The sequence below is a fragment of the Bubalus bubalis genome, chromosome 5 (genome assembly GCF_019923935.1).
Source record: "Bubalus bubalis isolate 160015118507 breed Murrah chromosome 5, NDDB_SH_1, whole genome shotgun sequence".
Classification (NCBI taxonomy): domain Eukaryota; kingdom Metazoa; phylum Chordata; class Mammalia; order Artiodactyla; family Bovidae; genus Bubalus; species Bubalus bubalis.
The window spans coordinates 126,204,617-126,224,589 of NC_059161.1; the positions used below are offsets into that span (position 1 = coordinate 126,204,617).

Genomic DNA, 19,973 nt, shown 5'->3' on the forward strand with positions numbered 1-19,973 from the left:
CAAGAAAAAAATATCTTTCATTATATTTTAAAAACCACCAGAAAATCTGACTACAGTTTGAGTAGTAGATGACATCAAGGAATTCCTAATTTTGTTTTATCTGATAATGGTATTGTGGGTGGTTCTATGAGAAAAACATGCTTTCTAAATTTTAAGATTTCTTATTCTGTAAATAAAGCTACTTTATGAGAGATTAATCCGTGTCTCTGTCTAAAAGGCTTATAACTTCAAAGCCTTAGCTATTTTTAAGTCTCCACAGACAGTGATAAAACAATTTACTTGTATCACAAACTTCTACGTTCCTGGAAAGTACAGAGGTGAAACATTCCCATTGGGGATTTGCTTTTGAAAAGGAAAATCAGTCTAACAGAGCATGATGCTGATGATTATTGAATCTGGCTGAGTCTGTTGAATAAGGTTTCTATTTCTGAGTATGTTTAACATTTTTCATTAAAACCAAAAACAGACGCCTGCTAAGACTCAAAGTGGGGTAGCAGGAGCAGGCGGGTTATGGCCGGACGTCACCCCACACGCTGGCTCCCAGTTCACAAGGCCAGTCTGGAGGCGGGGGTGGGGGGCAGGGGGCAGGGGGCAGGGCGCCTACCTCTGCTGCACGACCTCCAGGTCCTCCAGGCGCTCGGGCAGGGCGAGCCCGTTGAGCCACTGCTCCTTCTCCTCCACCCAGAGCCCGCAGGCCCCGGCCTCGCTGAGCATGGTGTAGAGCGCCAGGGCGGCCTCCAGGGCGCGGGCGCGCTCGCCCGCCCGGGCCCGCAGCTCCTCGTAGTGCCGCTGCAGGGCGGGCACGCGGCCCTGCACCTCGGGTGCGCGGCACAGCGCGAGCGGCAGGGCGACCGCCTGCTCCCTCAGTGCGTCCAGCGTGGGCCGGTGGCCCCGGATCTCCTCCTCCAGGGCCCGGTGCTGCCGGGCCAGGGCCTGCGTGGAGAACTCGTCGTGCCCCAGCTCAGGGCTGGACACCAGGCGTAGCGCATCCACCAGCCAGGCCTCCATGTCGTTGGCGTCCGCCTGGAACTGGTAGAGGCTGGCGGCCTGGGCGAGCCGCTGGGCCCGCTCCTCCGCCAGGGCTTCCAGCCGCTCCCACTGGGCTTGGAGCTCAGCGGTGCGGGCGGCTGCCTGGCTGGCCCCAGGGTGGCCCTCGGCCACTAACTGCTGGCCCTGCTCCAGGGTGAGCTTCAGGGGCCCCAGGCGGCCACTCATCTCGCCCCGCAGGGCGGTGTGCTTGTTGAGCAGGCGGAGGACGCCGGTCAGGTCCCGGCCGGTTTCTGCCGAGGCCAGGAGGTGCTGCTGTTCCCGCACCCAGGCCTCAGCCTCGCCCACCTCCCAGAGGAAGCGCCAGAGCCGCCGGGACTCTTCCAGCCGGGCCCTGCGAGCCGCTGCCAGTTCGCACAGCGACTCATAGCTCTTCTCCAGGGCAGCCACCCGCTCCGACACCAGCTGGGGGTCACAGGGTTTGTACTCTGCAAAGGTCACACCAGAGGGCCAAGAGCTGTGGCCCAGCCCTCCGCCTCCTGTGTGTGTCCCCCCAGTTCCAACCCCCCCACCCCACACTTCTCACTCTGCCACCCACCAACCACCCATCGCCTTTCCTGTCCCCAGGTTCTTCCCATCTTGCTGCTTTGGCTTTTACTGTCCTCCTTCCAGCCCCTCCCTTTCCCAGTCCCTTCCCCCGCTGTCACCTTTCCCGGGGTCGCAGAAGCGCAGTGCAGAGGCACTGACTGCCCGCACCCTCTCGGCCTGCACGGCGATGTCGGCTTCCACCAGCTCGTGCAGCTGCAGCAGGTCCTCCACTCCCGTCAGGTGTTTGCCCAGGTCCTGGGACTGCAGCCGGCCCTGTGGGGCACGCCGGGCATGTCGATGCCCGTCTGAGAGCTGCACAGTTCCCTGTGAGCCGAGGCTCTTGCCCTGCCCCACGCACGCACGCGCACACGCACACACACACACACACACACACACACCCCTCGCCCTGTCTTCCAAGGATCAACCACACAACCTGACTCTTTGGGCAGCTCCACTTGATCGCACCCACGTGAGCAAGCCTGCTTCCGTCCGTCCGTCAGCCCTCACTCACACACATAGGGACCCCTGAGCTCTGTCCTGGCACCCTGGCCTCTGCACTCAACTCCCCTCCTGCGGGACGACTTTCTTACTAAATCCTGCTCCAGGAATCTCTGTGCTGACTCATTTTCTCAGCCCCAGAATTATCCCCACCCTCCTATGGTCGCGGCTCCATCCCCGGCCCCCCAGAAATCGTCATTGTCTCTCCTGGCCTATCCGCATCCCCATCTCTCGCCTGGATCACTGCAACAGCCTCGGACTGGTCTCTCAGCTCCCACTCTGGCTGCCCACAGCCCTTCTTCAAATAGCAGCCAAAGTGACATTTTAAAAAAATGTGAAAATGCAGAATCATGTCTCTCCCCCTTTTCAAAACCTTCTAAGCACCTTCAGTGCTCCACATTACTCTGAGTAACATCCAAACTCCTTGACCAGGCCTGTGTGCCTTAAGTGAGCTGGCTACTTCCTCTCTGACCTCATCCCCTGTGCCCCAGACCCCCGGCCCCTGTTCTTACTGTACCCGCGGTCCTCCCTTCTCATTGGAACGTGCCACGCATGAGCAGGCCCAGGGCCTTTCTGTTCCTTTGGCCTGGAACATTCTTTCCTCAGAGCTCCACTCTGCTCTCAGCTTAAAAGGCATTTTTCAGGGAGGCCTTCCTGGACCACTCCATCACATGGCCTGTTGCTGTTTCCTCATAGGTTTCACACCCAGCTGCTATATTGTTTACGGACGGGCCAAGGGTTTTATCATCAGTCTCCTCCCCCTGGAACGTGAGCCCCACGAGGACAGGGAGCAGTCTGCTTATCTGAACCGAGGACAGGGCCCCAAACTGGTGTACACTCTGCAAAGACCTGGCTGAGTAGCTGAGGGAACCTGCTCATCGCCACCCCCCCAGCACGGTCCCGACCATCTCTGCCCGACCGCAGCATCTGCGGGTACCTTCATCTCTTCCATCCAGTCCATGAGGTAGAGCAGGTCCTGGAACACCTTCTGCAGCTCCAAGTTGAGGAGAAGCCGCTCCCGCCGGGCGGCCACCATCTGCCGCAGGAAGTCCCAGAGCCGCGCTACGTTGTGCTGCCGCGCGGCGATGCGCTTGATGTCATGGTAGCGCTCAGCGGCCAGCTCTGCGGCCACAGCGTCCACCGCCTGCACCCGGCCACTGTAGGCCACGATGTCCGTCTCGATGGCTTCGTGCTTCCGCACCGCTGCCTCCACGGCGGCCAGCTCCAGGCCGAAGTTGTCCTGGGGCGGGGCAGGGAGGGAGGTCTGGGGGCTGGGGGCCACCGCTCAGCTCACCCCTTGCCCGCCCTAGAGCACTTCTGCTGCAAGACGCCAGCTCCAGGGGGTAGTTCTAGGCGTCCCATCTGTCCCACCCCATCCTGGCTCATCAGCCCTATTCCCATTCAAGCCTCCAGTTCCCGGGTTCTTGGTCTGCTCATCTGAGCCATGGAGTTCTTGTTTCATTAGCTCCCCACACGGCAGGGCTCCTTATCCACCTCTGTCTCTCTAACTCCCCGTGTCTCCAGACCTGCCTGGGTGGGCCAGGAGCCCCCTGCGTCCTACCTGGGACACCAAGCGCTGGTTCTCACTGAGCCAGGTCTCCCGCATGGCGGCCTTGCGGTCGAAGCGGGCGGCCAGCTGCTCCAGCTTCTCCTGGCGGATGAGCTCTGTGCGCAGGGCCAGCTCGCGCTCATGCTCGGCTTTCTCGAGCCGCTCCCAGGCCTGCGAGGTGGAGACCGTGGAGACCAGGTTAGCGCCCAGGGGCCAGGGCTCAGGAAGTGAGGGTGGGGAGGGCTGAGGGGGGTTGGGGGGGGCGCAGGGTGGGTCCCAGGGCAGTTCGGTCTAGTGGGTCTGTGGAATGCGATCAGATGCCTGTGCAGGGAAGTGTGAGGAGCCGGGCAGGTGGCCGCTGTGCCACAGAACCACGTGAGAAACACGTCTGCTGGGGACAGAGACAGGAGGGGCATGGGGACGAGTGGAAATCGCTGGGCTTGTCTGCGGTGGTGGGACTAGGGGGTGAAGCCTGTTAATCTTATGTTGTTTGTGAAAAAAAAAAAAAAAAATGAAATAAAAGTAGGGCCAGAGATCTGGGGACATGCTGAGCAAGATAAGGGACTGGGATCTAATTTGCGTAGAGAGACAGACAGAGGCAGAGGGGAGGATGTGCGGGACCAGGAGAGGTCATGGGAGTCCATGACCACGGGAGTTCCATGGGGGGCAGCCAGGCTGAGGGTTCAGGCACGGACAGGAGGGGCTGCGGCTGAGGGTGGGTCAACTGGGACACAGAAGGGAGGCTGTGGACCTTGTTGATGTCGGAGATGAGCCGGCCCTCGCGGGGCGTGTAGACCTTCTGGTTGTTGGCCCGCAGCTTGCTCTGGATGGTGAAGAGCAGCACTTCCAAGTTCCCTTTCTCGGTGAACCTGAGGCAGGAGGCCGAGTCGGGTCAGAGGCAAAGCCCTTGAGGGACCCGGGGTCTCTTTATGGTTCAAAATGAAGTGTCTCATGTTGCTTTTCTTCTCGGAAAAGCTTTGTGGGAAAGCGGGGAAGCCAGAAAATCCTGGCAAAATCCTCGTTTAAAAAGAACCTAATTTTATTTATTATTTTTTAAGGATTTACTTTAATTAATTTATTGGGCCACTGGACTCCAGTTCTTTAGCTGTGGTGTTCGAACCCTTAGTTGTGGCATCTGGGATCCAGTTCCCTGACCAGGGATAGAACCAGGCCCCCAGCATTGGGACCACGAAGTCCTAGGACCACCAGGGAAGTCCCAAGAACCTAATTTTAAAACAAATGAAAACTACAGAGACGCAAGCACTGTCACCCTTGGGCAGGCAAGTCTGCAGATGGGATCATATGAGAACCATGACTAACATTTGTTGAGGACTCGCTGACCCTGCTTGTTGAGGCCCCGCTTTCAGGGCTTTGCACACATTAACTCTTAGTTCTCGCTACATGCTCCCATAACCCTCATTTTCCCGATGAGAAAACCGAGGCACAGGCAGGCTAAATAAGATGCCCAATGCTCACCAGGGCTAGATGGCAGAGCTAAGATTTGAACTCAGGTACTCTGAACTTTGGTTGCTTAACCCTTTGCTCTCTGCTGTCTTCTATTATGTTCCATGGACGTCTTTTCAGGTCAATAAATACATTTCTTCAATATTGTTTTCAGTGGCTGTCCCATGACTTATTTTTCTTTTACAAAGGTCACCTTTGTGAAAATCCTTGAAGCTACATTTTTGTTTAATGCCCAGAAGAGGACTTTCTGGGTCAAAGGGCACACCTCAAATCATTCCCCAGAAAGCACAGAAAGGGGTGTTTCTGGAATAATACTAGTTTTGGAGCCAAAACACGTTAACTCCGAAAGAGGTCACAAATAAAAAATCGAAGTTTTAGCATGTTCTGTGTAGAACTGCCCAACAGTCAAGCCACACTACAATAGTCAACTGCTAAAATACATAAATGATAAGAAGCTGTGCAGCGCGGAAGTGACAAGCCACACACCTGTGTTGCCAGCAATGACTGCCTGTCAGGTCCAATGCCCCATCCTTAAACTAGGATTGGGTTGTTGCAACACCCAGAGCAGTCTTATCTGAGCGGACTGCACCAGCGCCATGTACTACAGCAATCATTTCCATAGCATGATTTCGTGTAATGGATAATTTTTTTTTTTTTTTTAATTGCTTTGGTGCTGCTCCTGGCACTCTGAGCTGGGGGAATGAGCATCCACTGAATTTCTGTGCTGCCAAATTTCTCTCCCAAAAGGCCCCCCTAATTTAGGCTTCCTGTGTGTGAGCACAGCTCAGGGCAGGCCAGCCGAGGCTGGGTGAGGCCCAGGGACACCTACTTGGGTGGCTTTTCCACGGTGCGGTAGGAATTGAAGGACTGGAGCTGGTTCTGGACTCCGCTCAGGGAGTTGGCCAGCTGCCGGTCATTGAGGGTCACAATGGTCTGTTCGATCCACTGGAGCAGCTCGGAGGCCAGGGATTCATACTTCTCCACCAGGCGCTCTGCCTCCATGGCGTGGTCCAGCACCTGTGAGACCGCGATGTGGGGTCACCGGCCCAGTCCTCCCCTGCTCCTGCTTCAGGGGAACAGGACCCCAGGTCAGGCCTCCTCTGGACTGTACGCCCATCAACCCCATGCTGGAGTGTACCTTGCCAATTCTTTTGCCTTCCACGGCCAGGGCTTTCATCTTGGAGAAGTAGTGGTAGTAAGTAGCCACATAGGTAATAATTGATTTCTCATCTGGTTGGTCCACATTCACATCTGAGAAAAAGGATCACTCAGGTCAGACAAAGATTAGAATCCTGCCTCCCAGAAGTAGGCCCACAATCTGAATCACTTACTCCAGTCCCAATCCCAATCACTTACTCCCCTCCCAGCCCCACGAGCTTATCTCTCCAGCTCCCTTCAGAGGAAAAATGACAGATTAACCATTTAGACTAAAAGGGCATGAAAAGCTAACTTTTTTCCTCTAAGAAACAAGCAGAGAATAAAACCCAGATGCCCAAAGAGGCTTTTACCCAGTTTTCCCAATGGGGAGACCAAAAGGAGTTGCTTGGAGGAAGAGAGACAAGAAACAGCATTCCTACTTGGGGATGGATTGTGGGCTTGTGGGCTGGAAAAATGTCCAAGAAGTCATCCAGTTTAGGGGCACCAAGACAGAAGGCACGAATGAAGCCTGGGATGTCCAGAGGGATGGACCCAGGGAGCCCTGGGAGCAGGGACAGAGGCCAGTTCTCAGGGCCATCTCAGGACACAGGCATGGCTATTTCTTCTTTTTTAATTAAAAAAAATTATTTTTGGCTGCACCTCACAGCATGCGGAGCTTCCCTGATCAGGGGTCGAACCCTCACCCTCTGCAATAGAAGAAGAACCTTAACCACTGGACCACCAGGAAAGCCCCCAGCATGGCTATTTCTGACCCCACTCTCAAAGGTCAGTTGTGGGCCCAGGACGTGAGTGTCCTTCAAGCCACACTAGCGTCTACCTCGAGGACACCAAGGCTGACTATGACTTGAAATCCCCAGGTTCTCTTAATTAGGCCAGATTGTATCCTACCTCCAGGGAAGACTATGAGACTAGAAGCCCTCCTGACCACCTTGGCCGACCCACAGACAGGTGGGAGCTGTGGAAATCACCTCAGAAAGTTACAGGGCACTAAGTTTTACCTCCACGTTCTTTATCATCACTATGCTTCTCAAATGCTCTCCAAGGAACCTTGTGTTTGGCCTGCTTCGATCATTGTTAAGCTGATATTTGTCATTTTGGACTAAGAGGGCATGGGAAAAGGGGCTACTGGTGGGATGGAAAACAGGGAGAAAACAACCAAGTCCCAAATTTGCCCAGGGAACCTCAGAAGGAGCATTTCCAGCAAGGAAATACTGGAAATTTCCTTGGCCCTTCTGTCCTGCTCTTTTCTGTACCATGACTGTTCTCCGCTCTCCCAGGGAGGCAGCTCAGGAAACAGGCTCTAGAGCTAGGCTGCCTGAATTCAAATCTCAGCTCCTTCAGCAGTGTGACCTTGGGGGAGTCACATAACCTTTACAGAACCCTGTCTTTTCTTCCATAAATGGTGTAATGATGAAACTGATTCCAAAGAGGGGTGTTGTGAGAATTCAGTTAGTTAAAGCATGTCAAGTAGGTGGTACTAGTGGTAAAGAACACGCCTGCAGATGGAGGAGATTTAAGAGAGGTGGGTTTGATCCCTGGGTCAGGAAGATCCCCTGGAGGAGGAAATGGCAACCCACTCCAGTATTCTTGCCTGGAGAATCCCCATGGACAGAAGAGCCTGGTGGGCTACAGTCCATAGGGTCGCAAAGAGTCGGACACGACTGAAGTGGCTTAGCAAGCAAGCGCAATGTCAGGTACAGAACAAAGCCCCGTGGCCATTCCCAGTCTCATGGGCATTAGGTCAGAACCATAGGGACCAACCAGCAAGGTCAACTGACCATAATACCAGTGCTTGGTGAGATCTCAAGGTCACAGAGCTTAATTTAGAACCCTAGAATTTGGGGGCCCTTAGAGACCTTGTAGACTAAGATTAATGTTTTGGCCATCCCATGCGGCATTGCAGGATCTTAATTCTTCATGCCCCTTGCGTTGGGAGTGTGGAGTCTTAACTGCTGGACTGCCAGGGAAGTCCTTCTTTTATTTTTTTTTTTAATATTCTCATTTTAGAGGTGAGGAAACTGAGCCACAGAGAGGCCAAGCAACCAGCTCTGTGTTACAGAGCTGCTTCATGGAGGGCTGGGATAGAACCAAACCCCACACAGGGCTGCCTTTCTTCCTACACTGAAATAGAATTTTTATGCCATAAAATTCACCGTTTTAAAGTATACCGTTCTGTGGATTTTTGTATATTCACAAGGTTGTGCAACCATCACCGTGATCTAATTCCAGATCATTTCCATCACCCCCCTCAAAGAAACCAGGTAAACCACCAGCAGGGACTTCCGTTCTCCCCGCCCTCAGCTCTTGGCATCCGTCATCCACCTTCTGTCTCTAGCCCACAGCCGCTCTTTCACATAGCTCTGTCCCACCTTCAGGATCCAGCAGCTTCGTAAGTCCCAGCTCCTTCTCAGCCAGATTGAAGGCATTCTGCAGATTGTAGTGTGCATTACACTTCTTCAGGGACTCGAAATCCAGCAGGTCTGGCCTGGGTGGGGAGGGAATAGAGAAGGAATCAAGGGCACATGAGAGCCTAAAGAGGAAAAGGAAAGCCACCCCATCTTGATCCCTAAGTTCCCAAGCCCCCCACGCCCACTGCACCTCCCCGCCTCGACTTCCCATCGCAAGACCTCTGTGCAGGAAGCGCCCCCACATTCTGGGCTCTTCTCTGAACATTCACGCCTCCTGACTGCCGTGGAGCTCAGCTTGTCTCACTGCTTTGTCTACGTGTGTGTGCGGGCCCCTGGGTCATCAACCCATCCAGCAGCTCAGACAGGATGGCCGACCCCCTTCTTCTCACCGGTGTTTATGCACGATGGCGTTGAAGGCCAGCCCATCTCTCCAGCTGGTGGTGAAGTTGTTCACGTTGACATTGGGGTACCTATAAACAGAGGCCGGGATAGACAGTGAGTAGGCCTCCAGGATGGATCCGCAGCTCATAGTTCCTGGGCCCCCATCCTTCCTTCCTACGGCACAGCCTTGGTGCGTCCAGCCCTCCAAGGCCATGTTCTCTGGCAGCCTCACCCAGCAGTCTTCATCTGGCACCAGAGTAGCAAGGCATCCTTGGCTGACTTCTTCTCCTTGTTGTCTTCTGTTTCCACACTTATGTCTTGAATCTAAGAGGGAAGGAAGAAAGGAAGGCCCTCACTTCCTGAACAGCTTCCTTTCTGATAGCTCCTGGAGTTATCAGAGATGCTCAGTTATCAGAGATGCTCAGAAGCTCCTTAGACTCCTCAATTAGGGGCCTAGGGATACAGCCTAGGGCCTTTCTTCTCGGACTAATGACCACAGAACTCCAGGTCAAAAGGATTTGAGGCAGCAGAAAGGGATGGGAATTCAGAAGAGGAAGTGCCTTGAAGGCAAAGATGCTGGTTCTTGCTGAGGGGAAAACTACAGGTGGAGAAGTGAACATTTCCTGAGAGCTGGGCTTCAAAGGTCCGAAGCTGACGGAGCTCTGCTTAGGGCTGGAAGGAGCAGGGAGTTACACTCAGGGTGTAAGCAGGTGATCAGGAGAGCTGTGATGGCATTAGGACCCTGGACTGGCGATGCTCAGAGCATAAGGAGGAGCTGGGTGGCTATTCTTTTGAGGGAGGCGAGCAGAGTTTGAGGTAGAGGAGTGGACTGGTAACCAGACCCTAAATGCAGTTCTAACACTCTCTGTGGTTTTTTGTGCCCCCAAATGTGGTCCTCTAGTGGACCAGGCAATGGCACCCCACTCCAGTCCTCTTGCCTGGAAAATCCCCTGGGCGGACGAGCCTGGTAGGCTGCAGTCCATGGGGTCGCTAAGAGTCGGACACGACTGAGTGACTTCACTTTTACTTTTCACTTCACGCATTGGAGAAGAAAATGGCAACCCACTCCAGTGTTCTTGCCTGGAGAATCCCAGGGACGGGGGAGCCTGGTGGGCTGCCGTCTATGGGGTCGCACAGAGTCGGACACGACTGAAGAGACTTAGCAGCAGCAGCAGCAGCAGCAGTGGACCAGGCCACAGGGAATTTGCCATAGCAGTTTGACAACATCCACGCTGGCCTCTGTCCTGTTTAATGATGAGGGTCCCCTGCCCCAGTGTGTGAGGTTCTGGGCCCCCCATGTGTGCAGTGACCATGGGAGATGCTGCACTGGTGTGCAGGGCACACGCCAGTTGACACCATGCGGGTACCTGGAATCGAAGGATGATGGTCCACACCAACCCAAGGGTCAGGCGGTGGTTCCCGTCCACGATGTCATGTGAGCCCATGTTTTCCAAATGCACTTTTTGCTCCTTCAGGAACTGCAGCGCCTTGTCCACATTCTCCAGGCAGTGGATCCGCATGCGGCCCTTCGTGGGCTTTGGCTATGGAGGGAGGGGACACAAAGCCGTGGGCCTGTGGGCCTCCTCCTCCTCCTTCCCTCCTAGCTTTCCCGGGGCCCTGCTTCCTACGGCTTCCCCATGACCTCCCTCAGGAACACAGCCATTGCCCGGGGAAGCTAAAGCTGGTTGCAGATGAGGCTTGGAGCAGATTAAGATTCCCAAGGGAATTAATTGCACCCAGAGTGAGTGGGGAAAAAAATGTTTTCAATGGGGCCACTGTTCCTGTCTCCATGAAGCAATGTTCCTGGTTTAATCCACACAGCAAAGCCTCTCAAACTGAAACCATCCTCTGAGCAGAAGGCAGCCACTGCTTTCTGCTCCGTGGTGTCACTCTTCTCGCTCAGGGCCACCCCCAGGGCTTGTCCCCCTGGCCACTGTCTCTCAGGCCACCTCCTCCCTGGCGACCCCAGCTCACCAGCGTCTCCCCTGAGAGCACCTCGAGGAGCCTCAGGAGGTTCCGTCCATCCCGGAGGTCGCTGTACAGGTCTCCCACCCGGCACGTCACGCGGGCCAGGTGCGAGTTGACCCACTTGGTGAAGGTTTTCTTCTGCACAGCTTCTCGCTCATCTATGGCGGCAACATGGGGTCATTTCTGCCCTTCAAGAACCGGGTGCCTGCTTCTAAACATCAGTTGGTGGGGTTGGGGAAGTGAAGTCTGGGGAGGAGGAAGGGAAGGAATATGGCCGAGGGGAAAACCCATAACTCGAAAAGTTGGGAAATAAATTGGAATGAGTTCACGAGCAGGGTCAAGAACAAAAATGAGAGACAGAGAGACAGAAAACAGGCTTTGAGAAGGAAGGATGAAAGAAATTACAGCAGGGGACATGCAGGGAAGGCCTGGGATCAGTGCTCTGCTATGTATCAGTGGTGAAATCCTGTTGTTTCATCCATTAAGGCCTCACTTTCCTCATCTGTAAAATGGGCACATTACTTTCTCTTTCAACAAGTCATGGTGTTGACTGAGACACTGCGTGTAAGATGCTGCACGAAATGTCTCCTGGATGAGTTACTGTTATTCAGGCATGATCTAACCCGAAGGAAAGAGTAAGAGTTGCTCTGGTCGGTCCAGCAGGAGCTATGGCTGTTCCCATTTGGTAGTGGGCAAAGGAGAGGGTATGGACTTCAATTACAGCAGCAGCTCTTCCAAGTGGTCATTAGAAGGATGTGACACTATAGAGCCTGCGGGTCTCCTGAGTCAGCTTGCCCTCCTTGGATAATTTAAAGAAAAGACAGGCTCCTCTATTTCTGGGCTGGTTCATTCAACTGGTTGCAAGAGGATCCTGTCCCAGGACACCAACATTCCAAAGTCAAGAGTGAATACATCATCGTGGAAGTTGGAAACAGGTAAAAAGTGAACCCGGGAAACACAGGGTGGGGCAGGGGAAAGCCAGGCAGAGTTCAGTGCCAATCTCACAAAAAGTGATGAGATGCCCACTGCCTGTCCACAGGGGGAGCTGCTGCTGAGAGACGGGATGCTGTTACATTTCCCAGAAAAACAAAAACTGAAATTATTATAAATGACATAGAGAATACCACTGACCCTGACACATTGGAGATGTTTACAAAGGTTTGTTGAATTGGACAGGAGCGTTAAGCCTTGGACCTGACATTTTTGTAGTCTGGGTTTCAGTATATGAGGACATTCTACTCTTGCCTCATTATTTATGGTAATATCCACGACTGATAAATTAATTTCTTCCAGTAAAAAAAAAAGAAAAAATACAAATGACAAAGTGAGGGAAGAGGCTCAGTCCATTGGAAGTTGCTCTGGCCACTGGGATTTCCTCATGTTCCCCCTGGAGAGGCCCAGTGCAAGGACCCAACCCAAGTGGCCAGGGCTGAAGAGTCACTTGTCTTTTCTTAGCACCAGCATCTCAGAAACCGAAAAGACTCACCCCTTAATCTTACATTCCTATGCACCTCACCCATAAAACACAGCGACACACCCATGTCTGTTCCTGTCTTTCTTACCTCCAACAGGGGACCTGGGACAACCTCAGGGTCCTACCAAGTGCTCAGAGGGCCTGATGCCCTGTGAGCCTCCTCTTAGGATCCACAGGCCCTGTGGGAGCCAGGGACCACCTGATCACCAGCCATGACTGGATCCAGGGAGTCCGCCCTCATGCCAGACACACGAGGCTGAGGCCATTTTGGCTCACAGGCAGCATAAAAGGGGGAAGATGTGGAAACAGGGGGCAGCTAGGGAAAAAAAAATGTGCAAAGCCGACCACCAGAGACAGAGCGTAACTTTACCAGGTGTCCAAAACATCTGCAGGCACACAGACACCGCGGGCCCCAGGAGAAACACACCGGCCTATGCGTGTTAGAGTGAACACAGCCGCCTCAGATCCATACTTGAGCCCGTCTGCACCAGATCCCTTTGACACACTCCCCGGTTTCTACACACTCAAACACCCATTCAGAAATCCAGGGCAGCAAAACGCCCTGGGCCCCTCCCCCGTTGGTTCAGTCCCCTGCCTCCTTCCCGGACCACCCCGGCAGGCGCGTCCTCCCCAACCCCCGAGAGTCTCAGGGAGACCGGGCCGCGCCTCCGCGCTCCGCGCCCCCGAAGACACACGCCCAGCGGGGCACCGCCGCCACGCCAGAGGGTCCAAGCCTCTCCGGCTCTGTCAGCGTCCGCGGATTTCCCGGCCACTTGTAATTATTCCCCCGGCACTTTGTCTCCCAACACAAACCGTCTGAATCACAGAAGATGCTCCCCCCACCCCGGGGGCCTGGCTCCGGCTCCTCTCCCACGCCCCCAGCCGCTCTCTCCGCGGGGGCCACCTCTCCGGGCGGCTCCAGCCGTGGCCCCCGCCCCCCGAGCCCTCCTCTCGGAGCCCATCACCCCACCCCCGGAGCCCACCTTGAAGTTGCTTGAAGCGTCCCTCCAGCACGCTGGCGTACTGAGCCGGGTTGATGAAGGCAGCGGGCGAGAGCAGGAGCCCCCCGGGGTTCTGAGCCCCCTCCACCGCCTCACAGTAAAACTCGCCGGCCCCGTTCAGGCCGTACCCGGGCGCCCTGCCCACCCCGTGCCCATTCATGGTGCCGCTGCCTCTCGATCGCCCGCGGCCCAGAGTCCATGCTCTGCCCGCGCCGGGGCGGGGCGTCGAGGATCCGCTTCCCCGCGAACCGGGGGTCCCGGCTAGCAGGACGTGTGGCCCGAGGGCGGTGGAAGTTTCAAGGAGTTGGGTGAAAAAGGAGCGGCGGGAGGTCCGAGCCCCCGAGCGCTCCGGCACCCGTCGGCAGAGCGCACCTGGTGCGGCGAGAGGAGACGGAGGCAGCTCCAGACAAACAGGTCGGACAGTGACGGGGGAGGGGCGGGGCGGAGCCGGCCGGCTGGGGCAGGGCCGGGCCCCCGGGCCGGAGGAGGGAACCGCCAGCGCACTGGAGACCTGCCGGTCTGGCCTGGAGTTGCCTCGGAGTGCACCAGACCCGAGAGGGCCGGTCCCCCCCGCATCCCTCGCCTCCCCCGCGCCCCAGGTCAAGTCCTGCTTCCGAAGGTTTGCAGGTGTGTTGAGGATGCCCCCTGGCTGTGACTCTGGGAGGTCCCGCTCAGGACGTGGGCTTTGATCCCCAGCTCCGAGAGCCCCGAGAAAGAGAAATCCTGGGAAGGGCCAAGCCAGCTCAGTACTAGCCAGGCACGGGGCTATACTAGTTGCTCACATTCCTTCATTTGTGAAATAGATGGTGTTATCTTCCTCCCTTGTTTGTCATTCTCACCTCCAGTTCCAGATCCTTCCCTGCCCTGGGGCCCATCAGGCCCCCAGTACACCCACAGCTGGGCACATCTACCTGACTCCCTTCCCACTTAAATATATATATATAGCGACCCCATGGACTGCAGCTTACCAGGCTTCTCTGTCCATGGGATTTTCCAGGCAAGGGTACTGGAGTGGGGTGCCATTGCCTTCTCTCTCTCTCTCTCTCTCTCTCTCTCTATATATATATATATATATATATATATATATATTTGGCTGCTCTGGGTCTTAGTTACTGCAGTGGGATCTTGAGTTGTGGCATGGGGATCTTGTTCCCTGATGAGGGATTGAACCCAGGCCCCCCGACTCTTCCTTGGGAGAGCCAGGTTCTCCCTGGTTCTCCCCCTTGGGAGAGCAGAGTCTTAGCCACTGGACCACCAGGGAAGCCTTCCCGTCCCACCTTTCTATGGGCTTCAGCCTTATCACTTACAGCGCACTCCTGTCCCCTCCCATCCTCCTTCATTCAGTATTTTCTGGCACCTGCTGGTGCAAGGCGCAGGGCTGGGTAAAGCCCATACAGCAAGGCCTCCTCAGAAGAGCCCAGTTTAGTGGTACAGATAAACGCCTACCGTCACCCTGGGTTGGTATGCGTTGAGCACACATCGAAATAGTCCTGGGTATCACACTCATGTGCACACAGCTGTCATGACATTCTAGAGGCTACTCCTACCCAAAATCAGGGTACCAAGGTACCCCAAAGACTTAGTATTCTCTATGACCCACGTCTTCTGCCTTCGCTCAGCGATAGAAACAGTGATATGAGTGTTTCACAAGCCTGAGTGTAGCCCTAACCAGAAGGACAGGGGAGCGCAGGAGAAAATGATGAGGGATTCCCAGAAGTAATGGCCACCACGTAGGGGCTCCTCAGACTCATGTTGGGCTGGCTGAAAAGAATTACCCGAAGAGCTTGAAACCCAGATTTCTGGACCATAGGTCCAAAGACTCTAATTCATTGTTTCCAGAAAGGGGTTTGAGAACCTGTATTTGTGAAAATATCTCTGAGTGATCCTGTCAAAAGTGCAGCCAAGGTTGGGAACCTGCCTCCCCCCGCAGTGTCTCCCTTCATCCAGGAGGCCACCCCAACCACGCTGGGAGCACTGCCTCTCGGGGAGGAGTAGCTGTGACCTCTTCCACTGCACTGGGCTGGGAGGCCAGCAGGTCAGTGGAAAAGATGAGGGTGGCGTGGAGGAGGGAAACCAAACAGGGTGGGTGGCCTTGGGGTGTGTGGGTGACTCAGCCCCACGCCAGCCGCCGCTGGTGTCAGCTGGCAGCTGCACTCTTGTTGCCATGGCAACTCCTCCCCAGAACGCAGGGAGGCCGTCGAACGGGTTTGCTGGTGCTCAGAGGAGCTTGAAGGGGAGAACCCAGGCCATAGGGGAAGGCAGGGGCTGAGGTGGGTGGAGAGCAACCCAGGAGGATGGGCGGTGGAAACCAGCGGTGGGTGGAAGGAACCTGCTTCAGGGAACGGGTAGATGAACTAAGGGGAGGAACAGGCGGCAGGCAGGTGGAAGGAACAGGTGGGGAGGGAGAGGAGCGGCTACTGAACAGGGAGGGGGAACAGGTGTGAGAGATGACAGTGAGAATCAAGGAAGACAGGAGAGGATGAAAGGGAGGGAGAGGTGGGTGGAAATAGAACAGCAAGACTAAGAATGCAAAAGAATTAAGGAACGTGACCCAGGACCAGGGGCCAGGCAGTCAGCTGAGCGCAGAGCGGAGCATGGCTGAGTCTCAGCATCAGCACAGCTTCTTCCTGCTGGGCGGAAGGAAGCTGGGGCACTTTGTGGATTGCATGTGATTTGTTCTTGAGGCTGGCATTGCGGACTAGGGCTTGGTAGAGTGATCTGGATTTCCCACTCTAGTGCAGTAGCTTAGAAAGAGCGTCGGTCTTCCCATGAAGTCGAAGGACTCTTCAAGACAAGCTTCCCTCCCCGGCATCCTCAACATTTCCCCCGGCCCTCCCCTGACCTCACCTGCCAGGGCCTTAATTCGGGACCTCTCAAAGAGGCGGGCCGAGCTGCTGTCATTGTCCCAGTCCGAGTCCGGCAGGTCCCAGCGGTTGTTGATGTCACTGTACTGGCCCTGGATCTCCAAGCTGTCAAAGTCTGTGGGCGACAGGGTGCTGCTCATGGTGGTGGGTGGCCTCCTGCTCCTGCAAGGGGAAATGGGGCCGGTAAGGGGCATCTCGAAGCCACTGAGCCCACAACTCAACATGTCTTCCTCTCCTCCTGCCCTAGATCTGCTCCACTCTACTGATGACCAAAGACTGTGGTTGCTTTCTTTGCCAGTGGAAATCATCCCCCGGTGGGAGAGGAGAAGCCATGGTGGAGAAGCTGAGAGACAGGAACACAACAGACACATATGGAGTGAGGTCGGAAGGCGGCGGTGTCTCAGAGTGACATAGTGGAGACAAAGGGCTCCGGAGCCTCAGGCCAGAGACGGGCAGGAGGCAGGGAGCTGAAGGTGGCGATGGCCATCGGGGTGGCTCTGGACAGCAGTGTGTAAACTCCAGGGCAATGCGAGAAGCAGGCCTGGGACCCCATGGGCAATAGTGAGTACAAGCCAGAGTCCTTTCATTCCTGGTTCCACAAACTGTTCAGAGCCCTGCACCTCCCCTACTGCCTCCCACAAGGTGGCTTCCTGTACCCTGGAACCGATTTAAGATGGAAAGACCCAGATCCTGCTCTCAGGCCAAGATGCGTCTATGACACACCAGGAAGCCTGATGCGCTGCTAGCAAGTATGGATACAGAGCCCAGGAGTTTGACGGAGCACACAGTATGGTTCTCTCGCCCGGTTTCTTTCTTTTGTTTGGGACAGAGAATACTTAATAGGTGCTCGATGAATATCAGTTGTGATATGTGTCCTCATCACTTACATGCATCACCTCACTGCAACCCTCTGTGGGGCAAGGGAGCACTATCATCCCTATTTCATAGATGAGGAGGTTGCTCCGTAAAAGTTAAACCAGGGTTCAAGGTCACTGGAAGGAGTAGAGTTAGGTTTTGAAGCAGGATTCTTTCTGACACTGGAGGACAAGCTTTTTTTTTTTTTGTCTCCCTGGGCAGCATGTGGGATGATCCTAGTTCCCCAACTAGGGATCAAACCTGCGCATCCCAGCATTGGAAGTGCAGAGTCTTAACCGCTGGACCACCAAGGAAGTCCCTGGAGGACAAGCTGTTAATCACAATATTTACATGTTCCTCGAACTTCCTGGAGCCCTCAGAGCTCCCTGAGAGAGATCAACAGCCATCGCTCCCTTCCAGGGCTCAGGCTGGGGAAACTGGGACCATGGATGCTCGCCAGCACAACGCACGGCTCTGTGTTACACAAACAACCCTGTCCTTCTCAAAACTAACAAATGAGCTTCAGATTAGTTTCTAGGGATTTTTTAAAAAAAAAAAAAACAAAACTCTACAGTTCAAAGTTCTCAAGTAATTCAGCACTCATTCAAGAGCATGGAGGGGGCTGGCTCTGTAACTGAACCCCAAATTCTGCATTTCTCATTTTCCTAGTGCCTCTGAAATACAAAGATATTTTAATCCTTAGTGCCACTTCCGAGGGTTGAGGCTATGACCTTGGCAGTCTCTTGTTCTGGAAAGGAAGTACCTTACCTCCTGTGTGGTTTGGGGGGACAGAAGAAAGAATGGGTGGTGAGATGTGGGTGGGGAGGGAGATGTGTTCCCATGGGCGCACAGGGCAGAACTTGGCTTCTGTCATTAAGTGGTTCCACGAAGCGGAACCTGAGGCACCTGAAGGCCAGGACTGCCTACCCCTCCCCGTTCTCCCAAAGAGAAAACAGCAAGGGTTTCCCTGGGAGCTCAGGTCTCAGGTTCCTAGATTTGGGCTTTTCATTCCCTGTAATAGGAAAGAGGGGCTTCCCTCATAGCTCAGTCGCTAAAGAATCCGCCTGCAATGCAGGAGACCCCAGTTCAATTCCTGCGTTAGGAAGATCCCCTGGAGAAGGAACTAGCAACCCACTCCAGTATTCTTGCCTGGAGAATCCCATGGACAGAGGAGCCTGGCGGGCTACAGTCCACGGGGTCACAAGAGTGGGACACGACTTAGCAACTAAACCGCCACCAGTAGGAAAGAGAGCTTCATTTCCACTAAGCTTACGACTCCTTTCTCATTTAAAATCCATCCTTTCCCCTAATCCCCAGCAGAGTCTTTCAATTTGCTCTGTAAATATTTATATAAAAATAAATTCTAGGGCAGAGTCAGGGCATCCTGAGGAGAGAATGCTGCAGGCAAGGTGCGACCTGAGCTAGAGTCCCCTAACACTCTCAACCACCGGACAGGGAAGCAGTCCAAAGCCCAGGACCAATTCGAATTCCATTTCTCTGGGCCCCTCAGCTTAGGACTTCCCCACCAGCAGTCATGCAAACACTTAGCTCTGGGATGGACATTCCCAGCACTCCCGCTCTCTCTGCATAGTGTGTGTGGCCATGCTCTTTGAGACCATTGGACTGCAGCCCACCAGACTCCTCTGTCCATGGGATTCTCCAGGCAAGAATATTGGAGTGGGTTGCCATGCTCTCCTCTAGGGGATCTTCCCTTCCCAGGGATCGAACCCTAGTCTCTAATGGCTCCTGCATTGGCAGGCAGGTTCTTTACCACCAGTGCCTCCTGGGAAGCCCCACCCTGCATAGACCTGCCTGAAAAAATCCCTATATACCAGAAGTCCCCAACCTTTTAGGCACCAGGGACCAGTTTCGTGGAAGACAATTTTTCCATGGACTGGGGGTGGAGGGGATAGTTTGGGGATGATTCAAGCATTTATGATACACTTTATTTCTATTATTATTACATCAATTCCACCTCAGATCATCAGGTATTAGATCCTGAAAGTTGGGGACCCCTGCCATATATGATGATGCTCCCCTTCTATTCTGTGACCCTTTTTTTCTTTTATCAGAAATCACAAACCTCCTAAAACCAGTCTCCAGGGGTATGGCCAATGAGCTGTTGTAAAAGAACTAATTTGGGGGAGCTCCCTGGTGGCCTAGCAGTTAGGATTCTGGGCTTTCACTGCCATGACCCAGGTTCAATCCCTGGTGGGGGTAAGTTCATGCAAGCCGTGTGGTGCAACCAAAAAAACACACAAAAAACCCACTAATTTGGGATTCTTCAGGTGGGCCTATGCTTGCCATTTCTCTCCAGACCCCGCTACTCCCTGTTGGCTCCTTCCCAGCCTCATCACACATTTTTATTACCTACTTGGTCCCTGAAGGCCTCTGAGGTTTTCAAACCCTGCTTCGTCTTTGTACTCCACAGAAAGCAGAAACGCAAAGCAGCAGAGTGTGACCCCCATTTCCAAACTGTGTGTCCCCAGGACCCCTGGAAGCTGCACAAAACCAAACATGTTTTGGCTTCTTTTTGCTAATCCAACTTGGTCCCCCTGATGGGACTGAGGAGTGGGATCCAGACCTCTCAGTGAGGTCCAGCTGTTAGAGCCTCTCCTATAACTTGGGGGAGAAAATATGAAGCTGGAGCCTCCCCTTCTCCCAGATAAAATGGCCCTCTGGCCAAATCCAATTCGAGACATACATGCTTTTCATCCCTGAGTTTCCAGGGATGCCTGCCATTGTGTGGATAAGGAACCAAGATGGCACTGGTGTCCT

At 54.4% G+C, this 19,973-nt stretch overlaps 1 protein-coding gene across 2 annotated transcripts in view; it reads right to left on the reverse strand.

Annotated features, from left to right (window-relative positions):
• Positions 1-19,973, reverse strand: part of SPTBN2 (spectrin beta, non-erythrocytic 2) — a 41,527-nt gene that overhangs the window by 17,552 nt on the left and 4,002 nt on the right. The window contains exons 2-14 of one of the 2 annotated variants that reach the window (XM_044943743.2): positions 16,324-16,502; positions 11,008-11,159; positions 10,401-10,574; positions 9,266-9,357; positions 9,042-9,122; positions 8,614-8,729; positions 6,225-6,337; positions 5,916-6,103; positions 4,374-4,491; positions 3,635-3,793; positions 3,011-3,313; positions 1,695-1,848; positions 605-1,475 (exon numbers count right to left, since the gene is read on the reverse strand). In XM_044943743.2, the coding sequence (XP_044799678.2) occupies positions 605-1,475; positions 1,695-1,848; positions 3,011-3,313; positions 3,635-3,793; positions 4,374-4,491; positions 5,916-6,103; positions 6,225-6,337; positions 8,614-8,729; positions 9,042-9,122; positions 9,266-9,357; positions 10,401-10,574; positions 11,008-11,159; positions 16,324-16,480 (2,678 nt within the window). In that variant the 5' untranslated portion in view covers positions 16,481-16,502. Of the gene's footprint in view, positions 1-604; positions 1,476-1,694; positions 1,849-3,010; positions 3,314-3,634; positions 3,794-4,373; positions 4,492-5,915; positions 6,104-6,224; positions 6,338-8,613; positions 8,730-9,041; positions 9,123-9,265; positions 9,358-10,400; positions 10,575-11,007; positions 11,160-13,458; positions 14,089-16,323; positions 16,503-19,973 lie in introns of those variants that run through there. The other variant, XM_044943742.2, reaches the window with a different exon arrangement.